The following is a 16,293-nucleotide window of genomic DNA, read 5'->3' on the forward strand; positions in this document are numbered from 1 at the left end:
GCGAGCATAAAAACCAAAGACAACAATTTAATTCTAAAAATAAAATGTTTCAAATTGTATTATTCATTAATCTATCATCTAAGCAAACGAAAACACTTGTCATGACTTTTTCATTCATGATCAAGAAGGAATGCAACAATTTTTTCTTTTTATTTTCTTTCTCTCGTCCCTCATCTCTACCCTCTTGACAAGTTAGTTTAAATACCCGTTAGGAGATTAGAGGGAGAGATTAACAAAGATCAAGAAGCTACCTAGCTAGCGAGCTATATATATATATATATATATATATATATATATATATCAGTCATTAAATTAATTCAATTCCTTCAATACAATAACACCTTTTTCCTCTTTTTTCCAATTCCGTGATATGATACATGACTCGATAATAGAACTTCCTGTCTCATATATTATGAGATTTCACGTTTAATATTTTCCATTATCTTCTCGTTATCACTATAAAATTCAAATCACACTTCATTTTGTGTAGAATTAAAGAAATCATTCATTCCAAAGTTGAGAGGTTCAAAACAACATATACTGAAAGGAAACCTTTTCTCAATGTAAAAATGAGATAATTATATAAATATTTTCATTTTTTTTACTCAGTGATGATAAATCTACAATTTATTTTTAATTTTTTTAAACAAAATTGCTTAGATTTTTTCCCTTTTTGTTTCTTTATACTTAATATATTTATCACTATTTTTTGTTCTTATTTTTATTATTTTGTAATATTTTTTTTTAGTTTTTTTTTCTTTACATTTTAAAAAAAAATTATTATTTTTTATTCTTTACACTTTGAATATTTATCACTTTACACTTGACTTATTTATCTCTATTCTTTTGAAATTTGTTTATATAATTTTTTTTCTTTACATTTTTTTAAAATATTATATAAAGACTAAAAAAATAATGTTTCAATGTAGCAATTGCAATATTATCTATTTTTCTACTATGTTAAAAATTATGTTGAGATCTTACATGTTTTTATTAACACATATAATATTTATTTTATTTTATTATATATAAACAATAACTTTTTGATTCACAATTATATTTTTTACTCAATGTCAAAAAATAAATTAATTACATCTATGCATTTGTTTTTTTGCATTAAACAAAAACTATTTGATTCGCAATGAAACGGATTGAGTAGACGTGTCAACATTTTTTTTTCATTTTCATTTAGACACGGAAGATTTTTTATTTATATAATTAAATGCATGCATATAATTAAGATTTTTTTTTTATAAAAAAACACATTTAAAAAGCTTGTATATCTTTTTCTTTTTTAAAAAGAATTTAACCGACCCGCAATGATACCCAGATAAAATAGCTAGTGTTCTCTGTAAATAATGAGTTATGAATAAATTTCTCAATTATATATATAAAATAAATAAATAAATAAATAAACAGGGGAGCGAGAAATGCACGTTGTTCTTGGACGGACAAATAAATTGGACTGTTTGTCCATTATCATCGTCTCATTACAGACTATCATTGATTTATAGCATATAATATTAATTAGAACGTCAATTGTAAGTCATTTCACATTGTTATCATCGGGGATTTATACAGAAATACGTCGGAGCCCCGGGAGTAACCCTTGTTAATGAAGGCAGTTTAGTGTCTTACAGCGTAGGAGAAATGGAAGGATATTCTGGGAAAGGTGTGGTCTGTGTAACTGGTGGAACAGGATTCGTTGCCTCATGGTTGATTATGAGGCTTCTTGAACAAGGTTACACTGTTCGAACCACTGTTAGATCCAACCCTACAGGTGAGATTCTTATTTCCTTGTCAGTACTTACGTTTTTCTATGTCTGAATAAAATAACTTCTTATTGATTTGATCATTGTAGTAGCAGGTATGATAGTGTTTGAGCTTCAATATATGATTGCGATAGCTGTACATGTTTCCCGTGAGAAAATGCTTTCAGGCAGGATTTGTAGCTAATTTGTGCCAACATTTATACCATTTCTGAATTTTGATTTACTCCTATTCCTAGTTGATTCTGCTTCTTAGCTTGTATATGCTTTTACAAAATGATTTCATACTTAAATTATATGCTGAAGACACAAAGAACTATGCAGAAAAGCACCACCAATAACAATATCAAACACAATAATATAGTCTTTATGATGCATCCTGGCCCTGCTAATTACCGAAAGGTCAGAAAACCTCAATCCCTCTGTTAATCTCACAGATAATGTTCATAATCAATATGGTCTCCATTCTCTAGCCCCCCCCCCACCCCCCCCCCCCCCCCCCCCCCCCCCCCAAGAAGAGACTCCACCCTCCCTATTTGAGAAAAGGTTGCGAGTTCGATTTTTCAAGAAAGTGTCAACCTCAGTTCCCAAGCATCCAAAAAATGTAGTGTTGAATGAAGTTAGTTGCTAGCATGATTTTACTGATTGAGAGCGAAACTAATTATAATGAATCCTTTGATGTTATATGGCCAGATGGTAAACAGGGCATCGGCTATCTCACAGATCTACCAGGAGCGAAAGAGAGACTCCAGGTTTTTAACGCGGATCTTGACAGACCAGACAGTTTCAACGAGGCCATTGAAGGATGCACAGGAGTCTTTCATGTGGCTCATCCAACTGGTTTTACGAAAGAAGAAGCAGAAGAAATGGTCATCAAGAGAGCTACTGAAGGAACCATAGGTGTTTTGCAGGCATGCCTAAATTCAAAGACAGTGAAGAGAGTTGTTTACACTTCAGGTATATCGACTGTTTTATTTAGTGGAAGTGGTCAACAAGTGGCGGATGAGAGTGCATGGACAGACATAGATTACTTCAGAAGTCTAAATGTAATTGGCAATCCTTCCCTGATTGCCAAGACATATACCGAAAGGGCAGCTCTGGAATTTGCCGAACAACATGGATTGGATCTAGTGACTTTGATTCCTTCCCTGGTGCTCGGTCCCTTCATTTGTCCTAAAATCCCAAGGTCTGTGCACATGGGACTAGCCATGGTTCTGGGTATGTTTTCAGTTTCATTTGCTATGACTCTTGCAAACTGGTTCATTTTAACTTTCAGCTTAAAAACAATTCAGAATCTATTTAGTTGCAAAATGAATTCTAAACTAAATTAAAAGGTTGTCGGTTAAATCTTCATTTTAATAAAAAAAATCATGAATTTTAATTTTAACTCATTAATTCTAACTTATGCTACTTAATTTCCTTAGTTACTGTGAATCAATTTTATCAGTCATGTGTTTAAGTTAAATCATTTTTATCATAAGTTATTTATAAAAAAAAAAACTTATTTTTGGATTATATATGAGTTAGGCTTGGTTTTTTTTCAGGTAGAATAACTTGTTTTGAAAAATGTCTTACATAAAAATATTTTTCTAAGAATATTTTACAATTACTAAGTTTTGTCAAGTAAATAAATAAGAAAATTGAGGAAAATATTTCACGTAAGCTATTTTATATGAAACAAACGTAAACTTAATGTCAGAAATCACTTCCTAGAAGTTATGTTAATGGATGCTATAAGCTGCAGCATTCATACAAGAACTTTTGACAGCTTTGAATGTGCAGGCAACAGGAATCACTATCGATTCCTTATCAAGTCGAACATGGTACACATAGATGATGTGGCTATGGCACACATTTTTCTGCTCGAAAATTCTAATGCAAAAGGGAGATATCTTTGTTCATCGAACGAAGTATCGCTCAATGAGATGTTTGAATTTCTTTCTGCTAGATACCCAGATCTTCAAATCCCAGCAAGAGAGTGAGCCTGCATTTCCTACATGTTTCCATTAATCTTTAAATTAGAAAGCTGTTTTTAATTTATTTTGTGGACCTTACATCTCTCTCTTGGATGCAGATCCATTTCATCCTTGAAGGACATTGAAGGTTATAAAATATGTAGCCTCTCATCCAAGAAGCTCCTGGATTGTGGATTCAAATTTAAGCATGGTCTTGGAGACATGTTTGATGGAGCTATACAATCCTGCAAGGAGAAGGGACTTTTTTAAATATTTCGTCAAAAAACTATATTATCATTTTGGCTCTAACTCGTAATTTTTTTTTTCTAGTTATTTTTAAGAGCCACTTTGTTTTTTAAGTGTACCGCATGGTGTATTTTTAATGATTAAATGCGTGTTTTGTAATGCAATTTGAGATGTTTTTTAAAAATATTTTTTAATTAATAATATATTAAAATAATTTTTAATTTTTAACATCAATATATAAAAATAATAAAAAAAATATCTAAAAAAACATTCATTTAATATTTATTTAGATAAAAAAACACTTTAAAAAATATTTAAAAATAAAGTTGAATCACAAACGTATATAGTTAAAATGTCCATTTAATATAATTTCCCCTCTATTCTAGCCTAGTATAGATCTAATGTTGTTAATAACCTGTATGCTATTAATAAAAAATGACTGATACCTAACATTATTAATAACATATATACTATTAATAAAAAATAACTGATGTCCAACATTGCTAATAACATTGCTAATAACTTATATACTATTAATAGAAAATGACTGATACCCAACATTGCTAATAACCAGTATACTATTAATAGAAAATTACTTATACCCAACATTGTTAATAACATTGCTAATAACCAGTATACTATTAATAGAAAATTACTTATACTCAACATTGTTAATAACATTACTAATAACCTATATATCATTAATAGAAAATGACTGGTGCCCAACATTGCTAATAACTTGTATACTATTAATAGAAAATGACTGATGCCTAACATTGTTAATAACATTGCCAATAACCTGATACTATTAATAGAAAATGACTGATGCCTAACATTGCTAATAACCTATATACTATTAATAGAAAATGAATTAATAGAAAATGACTTATGCCCAACATTGCTAATAACCTATATATTATTAATAGAAAATTACTTATACTTAATATTGCTAATAACATTGCTAATAACCTGTATATTATTAATAGAAAATGATTGATGCCCAACATTACTAATAACCTATATATTATTAATAGAAAATGACTTATACTCAACATTAATAATAATAGAAAATGATTGATACCTAACATTGTTAATAACCTATATACTATTAATAGAAAATGAATTAATAGAAAATAATTAATGCCTAACATTGCTAATAACCTGTATACTATTAATAGAAAATTACTTATACCCAACATTGCTAATAACTTGTATACTATTAATAGAAAATTATTATACCTAATATTGCTAATAACATTGCTAATAACCTGTATACTATTAATAGAAAATGACTGATACCCAACATTGCTAATAACCTGTACACTATTAATAGAAAATGATTGATGCCTAACATTGCTAATAACCTATATACTATTAATAAAAAATGACTGATGCCCCTTATATACTATTAATAGAAAATGACTGATACCCAACATGGGTAATAACCTATATACTATTATGAATTAATAGAAAATGACTAATGCCCAACATTGCTAATAATATTGCTAATAACTTATATACTATTAATAGAAAATGACTGATGCCCAACATTGCTAATAACCTATATTCTATTAATAGAAAATGACTTATACCCAACATTGCTAATAATATGTATGCTATTGATTTATAGTTCAATAAAAGTTAGTATCTTAGATTTTGTTTTGTATGATTTATGCAAATTAATTTAAATTGTTATCCAACTAGAGCTGAATTTTATTTTATTTTGCAATAAAATATGTTTAGCACTACCAGAAAATTAAAAAATACAAGCGGATACACTAACAAAATATTTCCGTTGGTATATTGCGGTGAATGTTTCCAACTAAATATGTCCTTGTTGCATCCATCGGTAAACATTAATCAAAATATTCCCTTAGTATATACCAGGGGAATTATAATAGAAAAAGAATGGATGAAAAACATGCCAACAAGTACGATGACATGTTTTTTTCATAGACAAAATTATCAAAGAATTTAAATTCGTCCTCAAATCTGTTTGTAATATTTAATTTATAACCTAATTAATAACCCTCATTTCTTTCTCCCTCATTTTTTCTTCCTACATTTTTCTCTGCAACAAATAGCGCCCCCCCCCTAATTTTATCATAAATCAACCTTTCACTGCAAATTTGGCCACTCCAACACTCAGTTTATTAGCATCTCTGTTTTAATTCAAATTTTGTTGAGGATTCCCCACTTTAAGTTAGTAAAACTACCTTTTTTTTTTGTTTGAACTCAATATTATGGATAAAATTAAAAAAAATTGAAATTAAAAAAAATACCAAAATGAAAAGACCTTGCCATTTCATTGTTTATTGCTACAATGAAATGCAAACACCTTTTAATATATGTTAACTAGCTAGCTACCTTACATAAAAAAAAATATAAGCATTAATAAAGTGTTTCACACCATCAAAGAAATTATGAATACTATATTTTATTTTAATAATTTTCTTTTAATAAAAAAAATCCATAAACTTATAAATGTAAGCAATTAGAATTAATAAAAAAAACAACCTAGTTATTAATGATTTGAATTAAGATAAAAAAAAAGGTTTTCTTAATTAAAATCCTATCACCTTTAGACAACAATTATCTTCTCTTTTTTTTCTCGCATTTGACTTAATCATAATATTTTTTTTTCTTAGAAAAAAACAACAACTTACAAGAATCAAGGAAAAGTCTTGAGTTAGATCAATTTTCTTAAAAATAAAATAAAAATACAGCCATTGCTAATATATTTTATAGTAACAAGAAATTTTTTTTTACGAGATAAAAATTTAATGGTTCATTTAATAAAACAAATGAAGGATTAAAGATGTTAGTAAATGTTACTATAACTAAAAAACAAGTCAAGAAGTTTAGAGTTTAGAGACGTCGTGACTTGGGCTTTTACCTGACTTAGATTTTAAATTAAACAAGACTAGAATTGATCAGATATGAGCTGATTAACACCCACTTTGATATCTAGGAAATTGTTTTCTAGTTGACGTCATCATAACTTTTTATATATATATATAATATGATAACAATATTTTCAATCGATCTAGAATAAATTAAGTTAACCTGATAAACATTCGAGCTGCATAATAGAATGGATAGGATGGATTTAATAACTTATTTTTTAAAATATATTTTTTATCAAGTTATATGACAATAAAAGTTGACATGCACAAAAAAAAAAAAAACCATTGAATACAACTCAAAAGAAGAAAAGTATCATGGCGGGCTTCCTAATAAGACTGCGCGGTAGTGTTATAAAAAAATAATGCTACAAACTTTCTCATAAGTAAAGAAAAATCAAACAGTAAATTTAATCAAACAAAACTAAAAAAATTAGAGATGAAATATTTTTTTAAATAAAGAGAAAAATAAAAAAGGTTGCACAAAAATAATGTTTGCTAAAATAATAAAACAAAGCTATGATCCCATAAAAAAAAATTAAAAAATTCAATGGTATCCAATAAAAAAACTTCAAATTATTTTTAACTAATCTATTTGAATGATCTCAAGTGTAAAATATAAAATAGAAAAAAATGAATTTTTAAATAAAAACTTTAATTTTTTTGTGTGGTTAGAATCGATAGCAACAATAACTCTCTCCCTTCATCATTAATCTAATAACTCCTTTTCTTTTGTCTCTCAAACACACTAGAAAGTAAATAAAATAAAATTTTGAATTAAAATTGAAATTTTAAAAATTTAAGGGATTGCAGTTGTATCAATAGAAAAATAGGAGGATCAAAATGGACTTTTCACATCAAATTTGAAATTGTCATCTAATTTCTTTATGTTTTTTAGTTTGAATCCTGTCATTCCTCAATAAATTTTAAACAATTAGTCATTGATTTGGCCACAAAAAGATCCAATAGTAGAGAAAAAAACAAAGCGATGATTGAAATAAAATAAAAAATAATTATTGAAAACCATAATAATTTGTTAGCGAAACCATATCTCTTTTTTTTTTTAATAATAATTGTTGTTCAATGTCTACTTATCAATGTACTAAAATACGCCTATTAATTTCATCCAATGCGAGAGGCCTAGCACGTTAAAACCATCTATTGTGGCATCGAATAGCTTTGGAAAATTGGGTTCCACTTTCACAAATAAGGTGCGTCCTAGCTAGAATTAAATAAAAAAAAATTAAAAGCAGCCTTGGCCACGTTTTAAAAGTGCCAATAATAGAGACATATTGTTTTTAAAAGGTGAATGATCCTAATTTACCGGCACAGAGAAATGAAGAGATAACAAATGGAAGAAGGAAAAGGCTTGGTCTGTGTAACTGGTGGAACTGGTTTTGTTGCTTCGTGGCTGATAATGAGGCTTCTTGAACATGGTTACACTGTCAGAACCACAATTAGATCTAGCCCAGGTGAGCATATGTTTTCCCCTTTGATCTTCAAAATTCTTGTATTTGCCGGCCCTTCCTAAATTAGCATGGCTACATATAGCCAAAGTATTTGTCAACTAATATTTCTTTCTTTTATTCTTAATTAGGAGCTCTCAGATTAAGAAATATCTTTCGAATAAAATGAAGTGTGCATAATCACGTGGACATCTATTAATAATTAATTTGTTGAATGCTGAAATGTGTGTGCGTTAAACATGACATGACCCTGATAATCTCTTTTTGTACTATATGCATGGCCAGGAATTAGCAAAGACATAAGCTACCTCACAAACCTACCAAGAGCGGCAGAGAAACTCCAAATCTTCAACGCAGATCTTGACGATCCAGACAGTTTCAATGAGGCCATTGAAGGATGCATGGGAGTCTTTCATCTCGCGTTCCCCCTTGACTTTGCTGATAGAGAACCAGAAGAAGTGATCACCAAAAGAGCTGTTGATGGCACCCTAGGGGTTTTGAGAGCATGTGTAAATGCAAAGACAGTGAAGAGAGTTGTCTGTGCTTCTAGTCAAGCCACAGTTGTATATAGTGGTGATGGTGATGAGAAGGTGGTGGATGAGAGTTCGTGGACCAACATAGATTATTATAGAAGCCTAAATCGTTTTGGCACTTCCTACTTGGTTGCTAAGAATAAGACTGAAAGGGCAGCTCTTGATTTTGCTGAGCAATATGGATTGGATCTTGTGTTCTTGATTCCTCCACTAATCGTCGGTCCTTTCATATGCCCTCGCATCCCTGAATCGGTCCGATGGTCACTATCTTTGATCTTTGGTGAGCTAATTTGTTTTGGTTTAACTTTAATTTGGAATAATTATAATTTGAATTTTATCTTATAGCATGTGTTAAAATCTTTTTTATTTTTTAACATTTCTATATAGTTTTATTTAAAAGTTAACTTTATAACTTGTAGCTTTAGAATCTAATTTAAGTTGGATTTCAAATTAAATCAGCTACAAGTTAATAAATTCGGTCAACTTAAAAGTTAACATGGTAAAAATTAGAATTGATTTTAAAAAAGAATTTCAAAACAATATTTTTTTAATATTTTTTTTTTAAAAAAACCAATCTAGATTCTACATCATTTTAAACTGACTTGGGTTCATTCTTTTAATCCACAACAAAGGTTATAAAGATGTAACTTTTAATGACTTTGTTTGTGTGCGCAGGTGAGAAACAATTGTATCATCTCCTTATCAAGCTAAATGTGGTACACACAGATGATGTAGCCAGGGCGTATATATTCCTGCTTGAATTCCCTCATGCAAAAGGAAGGTATATTTGTTCATGGAAAGAAATATCCATCAATGAGATGTCTGAACTTCTTTCCGCTAGATACCCAGAATTTCAGATTCCCACGAAAGAGTGAGTTGCATATCTTGAGCCTATATTTCTTTCCTGGTATTAATTCTTCGGCAAAATTCATCGATTAGTAACTTTTATTAGATTTTATGTTAGTTAATTTGACACAAAATTTAAGGAAAACATGATCAATTGGATGGAATTAGACGAATTGGAAGAACGAGATAGAAGTTGAGCAAATTCCATATATTTTTTGCATATGTGTCCAAACTTATGTGTTTGCCCGTAGTTCCTTGAAGGACATTAAAGGTTTCAAAATGCGTGGCCTCTCACCCAAGAAGCTCTTGGATTGTGGATTCAAATTTGAGCACGGTCTTGAAGACATGTTTGATGGGGCAATTCAATCATGCAAGGAGAAGGGATTTCTTTAGATTCATTCTCGCACCCACGTATTACATCTTATCTTATAATATATTATATATTTTCTTTATTTCGCACGCATGTAGAACATTAATAAAGATTTCGTTCCTTGTAATTGTCTGCCATTGTAATCACTATTTCATATTTATTTGATATTAAAAGTATCGAGATATTATATATGTATATATATCATCCACTCACTAATTTATTGTATGTATAGTTATTAAAATCATGAATTGACTTATAAAATTATTCGATGTATAATTTTATGAGTTAATACATGTTTAACATGTAAAATTATTTTAAAAACTTGAAAATAAATAAAATTAGGTAAAATTAATAAAATCGTGTGAAATCACAAGTTTAAAACTGTTTTTACAATTTTAATTAAAAAATATATATTTTTGCGGTGCCGTACTTTAGATATTTAGATCTGGGTGGACGGCGAGGATGCAATGCATCTTGGTCTAGGTGGGGTCCAAACCAAAGTAAGAGTTTTGAAAATAACGTTAATGATTTCTGGAGTACAGGTAAAGATAATTGTAGACTTCCAGTTGTTGCTGGCTTGTCTGTTTCGAGGTGTGTTTTGCAAGTCTGTGCAATTATTATTTTTTTAATATTTTTAAATTTGATATATTAATATTAAAAATAATTTTTAAAAAATAAAATAAAAATATTTTTAATAAAAATTATTTTAAAAAACAATCATTATCATTCTCCTAAATATCTTTTAAAAAACATCTTTATGTGTTTAACACACAGCTCGCTCGGTTAACAGCTGGCTCAAGTGAACTGAAAACCATGTATTTTATAATGTTTTGCCCTTTGCGTTGTTCATAAATTGATAGAAAATAATAGTAATATAACGTCTGCGTGTACACTCACCGTCACTGATCCATGTGGCATTTTAAGCTTTATACCTAACTCATAAAGCCCGAACTGAATTGTATATCATGACCGTATTCAAGGTCTGCTATGAGAAGTACAAGAGGGACGTTAGCTTCCTGACAAGTCTACCAGGAGGATCGGAGAGACTACAAGTCTTCTATGCAGATTTAAGTGAACCCGACGGCTTTGATGTGGCTATTAAAGGATGTACTGGTGTCTTTCATGCAGCTACTCCTCCACCTCAAGGTTTTGGAAATGGAGAAGCCGAGGAAGTAGTTATCCAAGGAGCAGCTGATGGAACATTAGGAATCTTGAAGGCTTGCTTGAATTCAAAGACAGTGAAACGAGTTGTGTACACCTCTAGTGCATCAGCGGTAGCTTTTAATGACAGTGGCGTGGAAATGATGGATGAAAGTTACTGGAGCGATGTTGATTATATCAGAGCTTCAAACTTATCCATAGGTCCTTACTTTATTTCCAAAACTTCAACGGAGAAAAGAGCTCTTGAATTCGCAGAAGAACATGGATTGGACCTTGTAAATTTAATACCAACCTATATTAATTGTTTATAACGTAGCCTTCGAAAGTGCAGTCAAATCCATCTGTCAGTCATTCAATCTCTTTCAGTCAATTGGCTAATTAATTGTTTATAACGTATGCCATCTTTCTTTGTCAAATAAGACAGTAGCTGTCGGTGTTTTCCTCAGAATCCTTCGAAAGTGCAGTCAAATCCATCTGTCATCAACTGGCTAATTAATACTTGTCTGTCTCCAATTAAGTAATGCGGTTTTAATCTGATGTTACTTGATTTTACAAGTTAAAATACAAAGCAGAATACGGGAAAAAAAAATGGTTTGTCTAAACAAATTTAAACAATATACTTTTAAAAATATACTTAATAAATACTCTTAAATCTCAAAAAAACAATTTATCATTTTAAAAACCCTAACAAATATCAAAAACACAAAATCAAACCAGAAAATCAATTCATCTCTTAACACAATCTACCTTTTCAACCAAGTTAAAGGTTAAAAAAAACCTCAATGAGACTCATTGTTCAATGAAATGTTACCATCAAGATTATTATTTTTTGTTGAAATATGATCACTTAATAACTTTATCTCTCATTTATTGTAATTTAACAACTCACTCTCCTCTTTAATGACAGTGGCGTGAAAATGATGGATGAAAGTTACTGGAGCGATGTTGATTATATCAGAGCTTCAAACTTATCTATAGGTCCTTACTTTGTTTCCAAAACTTCAACGGATTAGACCTTGTAACTTGTTAGGATATTGCCATTTAGTGGCAATACCCTACCACTAATTGTGGCTTAGTGGAAGCACCACTAGTGCCACAATTAGTGGCATGATTTCAAGACCATTGTCCCCTTCATGTGCTGGAGAAGGGTGCTAAGAAATGCCTATAAAGAGGCATGTCTTGTGGAGAGCAAATGTGAGAGTTGTGAGAGTGAGGGAAAACATGAAGTGAAGAGAAGAAGAGAAAGAGGAGTTGCTGCCGTGGGCAGCAGCCCTGCTGCCATATGCAGCAGAGTGTGTGAGCTGGGAGTTGAGTGATCCTCCTCCTCCATATATTTATTGTATCCTTTCTCTATCTCTAAATAATATGGACTCTCTCCCGTGGATGTAGGCGATTTGCCGAACCACGTTAATTATTGTGTCAGTGTGCTTACCCTCCATATGAGCAACTATCAGTACACTACCGGTACGCGCATGGGGTGTCAGAATCCTCAACAATTGGTATCAGAGCACATGGTTTAAAGGGGTGTTTGATTTTTGCTCAAAAATGAAAGTTCTCAAAATGGTGTTTTGACCATACCACTATATAGAGGAAGCCGAGACGAAGCCACTATTGAAAATCGCGTCGAAATCGGACGTCGGAAACAGCCACACGCGCTGGTGATGAGTCTGCTCAGTCAGTATGCCACGTCAGCGCCAGTCAGCAGACACTTCAGCGCCAGTCAACAGACACATCAGCGCTAGTCAGCAGACACTTCAGCGATAGTCAACAGACACGTCAGTGACCAGTAGGCAGACATGTCATCGCCCAGTAGGCAGACACGTCATCAACCAGTGAGCAGACACGTCAACAATCTGGGACCCATCTGCCACATCACTAGCTGCGAGCCGAGGTGAGCCTAGCCGTTTTGGAGCCGAGCCGAGCCGCGAGCTGAGGGAGAAGATTCTGTGCAGCAAAGTCTACGTGCAACCGGTTATGAGATTGAATCTGGGCCGTTCATCAGGCCAGAATTGTTTTGATCAAATCTTAGCCGTCTGAAATGCGATTTGAACGATTTCAGACTTGTTTCCAGCTAATTTGATCATTCTGGATGCAATGGTACGGTCCGATCATTGAGATTTGTGATCGAAAGTGGTGGTGGTGAATTATTATGACAGATTGCCCGATTAAAAGGCATCTGAAGGGTATCATGATGGTCGAAAGAGATGATGAAGAAGAAGGTGCACATGTTTTTAATTACCTTGAGGGAAGGTAAAATTGGGACACTCTGGACACCCGATCATGTGAACAATTTGAGGTGAAGAGTAGAAATTGATAAAGACCAATCTTGACGAATCTAATCACTGGTAGTCTCGTCAGATGTTGAGAAATCATGTATTACACCAGTATATTCCAGATCACTTGTAAAGGAAAGCCGAAACAAAGCTAGCAAATGGTTGTATATACAGAAAGACAGTACGATGGATAGATATGGCCTAAGAAGTTTTGTCTAGGAGATTGAGTTTTAAGCGGGACCAGTATGACCCCTCCAATCTTTCCTGGGAACTTGCTTAGTGGAAGGATTATCCATACGGTACTATTTTCGTATATATAGCAGTTTGTAATGAAATAGTTGAAGACTAGCAGGATGGCGGCACAAGGGAACAGTTGGGTTTCGTATGTTCAAGGATCTGATGAAGTGGTGATTTCTCCAAAGAAGTTAGATTCGATGACTGTGATTTCTCGAGAGAAGAATTGATGAAGACCCTGATAATGGAAGAGAAATACAACAAGGGGATGAAGATTGGCACCCTATTTTGACTTGGACAGGTGTTGTGACAGGATGAGCTGCTGTCAAACATAAGCAAGGAATAGGAAAAAATCTGGAGAACAGAAATTGCACGAGGGCACACGGAGATTGTGCAGGAGTACCCGTAGGATCCAACGAGGTACTGGAATGAGACAACAGGTGCAAGGAGAAGAAGTGTTCCCAGATGAAGCTCAGAGCAGAGACTATTAAAGTTTGTACAACAGGAAGTCTCTTGTGCTCTTGATGAAGACAACAAGCGAAGACCTTTCCAATGCATGCAAGGATGGAAAGAGAGCTGTTGTAGAAGCACCTAATTGAGGGGGTGCAAATGTCTGTGATATAAGGCAACCGCCTATGATGAAAGGCGAAGACACCAAAAAGAGTTGGTGTAGGTGGAGCTGTCAAATAGAAAGGCATAGAAGCTCCAAACATAGAAATCGAGGTGGAGGATTGCGAGGAGTATACCGCAACTTTCTCTTTCTATATAGTCAGTGGCAGTAATCTCTCCTATAATGCACATGGTGGTAGAGAATTTTGGAGCCACTTTGAAGCATCTCAGCTAAAAGAGGATGCGACCGCCCCATGACAACGGGCAAAGACATCTTAGAGAAGGTGTAAGGGCCTTGATATGAGCCCAAGATCAGACTGCCCCATGACAACGGGTGAAGACACCTTAGAGAAGGTATGAGGGCCGCGACAGGAGCCCCATTTCAGACCATCGCATGACGACGAGTGGAGACACCTGAGGAGAAAGTGTGTGGGCCATGATATGAGCCCAGTTCAGAACGCCCCAAAGCCGATGTGATGGCTAGATACAAGTGGACAGGTGTATGGATAGCTAATGAAGTGGCTATGATGAGTATGAAGACAAATGCATGATTGACTTTCATGGATATTGCCCCCATGCTAAAGATCAATGAGCTAGAAGACATTTGCCTTGGACAATAAGTGGATGACTTGTGGAGCATTAAGACGCGGCTGCTATGAAGGAGCAGAGGGCATACGCAGGTTCCGGGAACGAGTTGACTCTTGTCAAGGTGGTGAGCTCGGTAATGGCATTGTAATACTCAGAGTATGAAGACAGATATGGATCAACCTTTAATGGGCTGCCCTCATGGTTAAAGGTGGAGAGCTACCTGGACTCTTACGACTAAGAGCGAGAGACTCACGGAGAAGTAAAGCGTGGTTCCTAGGGTGGAACAGAGGACAGGCGCAACTCCTGGATGAGTAGACTCTTGGAAGAGTGGTGAGCTTGTGATTACATTGAAATACTCAATGACTGTCGCACTTGGAAATATTCGTTTGAGGGGGTGTTGTAAGCCTTGGTGTAAGGCTTGAAAAATCATTTCGGACTGAGTATGGTTAATACGCTCGAAGGGAAATGTTGTGTTGAAGACGCTTTCAGAATGGTAAGCTTGGAAGACATGCAGAATGCAAGCTTGTACTGAAGAAGCAAGAGGACAATTGCCCACACAAATGGCAAAGGGGGTGATTGTTAGGATATTGCCATTTAGTGGCAATACCCTACCACTAATTATGGCTTAGTGGAAGCACCACTAGTGCCACAATTAGTGGCATGATTTCATGACCATTGTCCCCTTCATGTGCTGGAGAAGGGTGCTAAGAAATGCCTATAAAGAGGCATGTCTTGTGGAGAGCAAATGTGAGAGTTGTGAGAGTGAGGGAAAACGTGAAGTGAAGAGAAGAAGAGAAAGAGGAGTTGCTGCCATGGGCAGCAGCCCTGCTGCCATATGCAGCAGAGTTGAGTGATCCTCCTCCTCCATGTATTTATTGTATCCTTTCTCTATCTCTAAATAATATGGACTCTCTCCCGTGGATGTAGGCGATTTGCCGAACCACGTTAATTATTGTGTCAGTGTGCTTACCCTCCATATGAGCAACTATCAGTACACCACCGGTCCGCGCATGGGGTGTCAGAATCCCCAACAGTAACTTTCGTACCAACCTATATTCTTGGCCCCTTCATTCGTCCAAACATGCCTGCTTCAGTTCACGCGTAATTGGCGATGGTGCTGGGTTACTCTGAAAGGTTCTGTGGGGGTAAATTAAAAACTAAAATTTTATTTTTAATATTAGAACCGAGAAAAACCAAGACAAGATTTGACAGGTATCAACTACCAAAACGTTGAAATAGCTTTCTTCGAATAAGAGTGTAGTTACAGTTATTTGTTTATAAATACATTAAAAATATATTTTTTTATTTTTAAAAAATTATTTTTATATCAACACATTAAA

General features: G+C 33.4%; 3 protein-coding genes across 3 annotated transcripts; all 3 read left to right on the forward strand.

Annotated features, from left to right (window-relative positions):
• The first annotated feature begins 1,403 nt into the window (after positions 1–1,403).
• LOC133692986 (vestitone reductase-like) lies at positions 1,404–4,021 on the forward strand. Its single transcript, XM_062114171.1, has 4 exons — positions 1,404–1,780; positions 2,463–2,987; positions 3,552–3,747; positions 3,844–4,021. The coding sequence occupies exons 1-4, from the start codon at positions 1,651–1,653 to the stop codon at positions 3,992–3,994; spliced, it is 1,002 nt and encodes a 333-aa protein (XP_061970155.1). The 5' UTR covers positions 1,404–1,650; the 3' UTR covers positions 3,995–4,021.
• A 4,189-nt stretch (positions 4,022–8,210) lies between these two features.
• LOC133691119 (vestitone reductase-like) lies at positions 8,211–10,117 on the forward strand. Its single transcript, XM_062111460.1, has 4 exons — positions 8,211–8,345; positions 8,625–9,152; positions 9,548–9,743; positions 9,970–10,117. Exons 1-4 carry the CDS (start codon positions 8,225–8,227, stop codon positions 10,109–10,111), a joined length of 987 nt encoding a protein of 328 aa, XP_061967444.1. The 5' UTR covers positions 8,211–8,224; the 3' UTR covers positions 10,112–10,117.
• Positions 10,118–11,053: 936 nt separating this feature from the next.
• LOC133690746 (vestitone reductase-like) lies at positions 11,054–11,560 on the forward strand. Its single transcript, XM_062111012.1, has one exon. The coding sequence runs from the start codon at positions 11,054–11,056 to the stop codon at positions 11,558–11,560; it is 507 nt and encodes a 168-aa protein (XP_061966996.1).
• Positions 11,561–16,293: the final 4,733 nt, after the last annotated feature.

Source organism: Populus nigra, chromosome 4, assembly GCF_951802175.1.
Source record: "Populus nigra chromosome 4, ddPopNigr1.1, whole genome shotgun sequence".
Lineage (NCBI taxonomy): Eukaryota > Viridiplantae > Streptophyta > Magnoliopsida > Malpighiales > Salicaceae > Populus > Populus nigra.

Excerpts from the sequence above, each read along its gene's own strand:
- LOC133691119 (XM_062111460.1), top strand. The coding sequence starts at position 8,225 with ATGGAAGAAGGAAAAGGCTTGGTCTGTGTAACTGGTGGAACTGGTTTT. Across the intron at positions 9,153-9,547 it reads GTCACTATCTTTGATCTTTG|GTGAGAAACAATTGTATCAT; the intron begins GTGAGCTAATTT and ends TTGTGTGCGCAG. Across the intron at positions 9,744-9,969 it reads TTTCAGATTCCCACGAAAGA|TTCCTTGAAGGACATTAAAG; the intron begins GTGAGTTGCATA and ends GTTTGCCCGTAG.
- LOC133690746 (XM_062111012.1), top strand. The coding sequence starts at position 11,054 with ATGACCGTATTCAAGGTCTGCTATGAGAAGTACAAGAGGGACGTTAGC.
- LOC133692986 (XM_062114171.1), top strand. The coding sequence starts at position 1,651 with ATGGAAGGATATTCTGGGAAAGGTGTGGTCTGTGTAACTGGTGGAACA. Across the intron at positions 1,781-2,462 it reads TGTTAGATCCAACCCTACAG|ATGGTAAACAGGGCATCGGC; the intron begins GTGAGATTCTTA and ends TTATATGGCCAG. Across the intron at positions 2,988-3,551 it reads GGGACTAGCCATGGTTCTGG|GCAACAGGAATCACTATCGA; the intron begins GTATGTTTTCAG and ends TTGAATGTGCAG.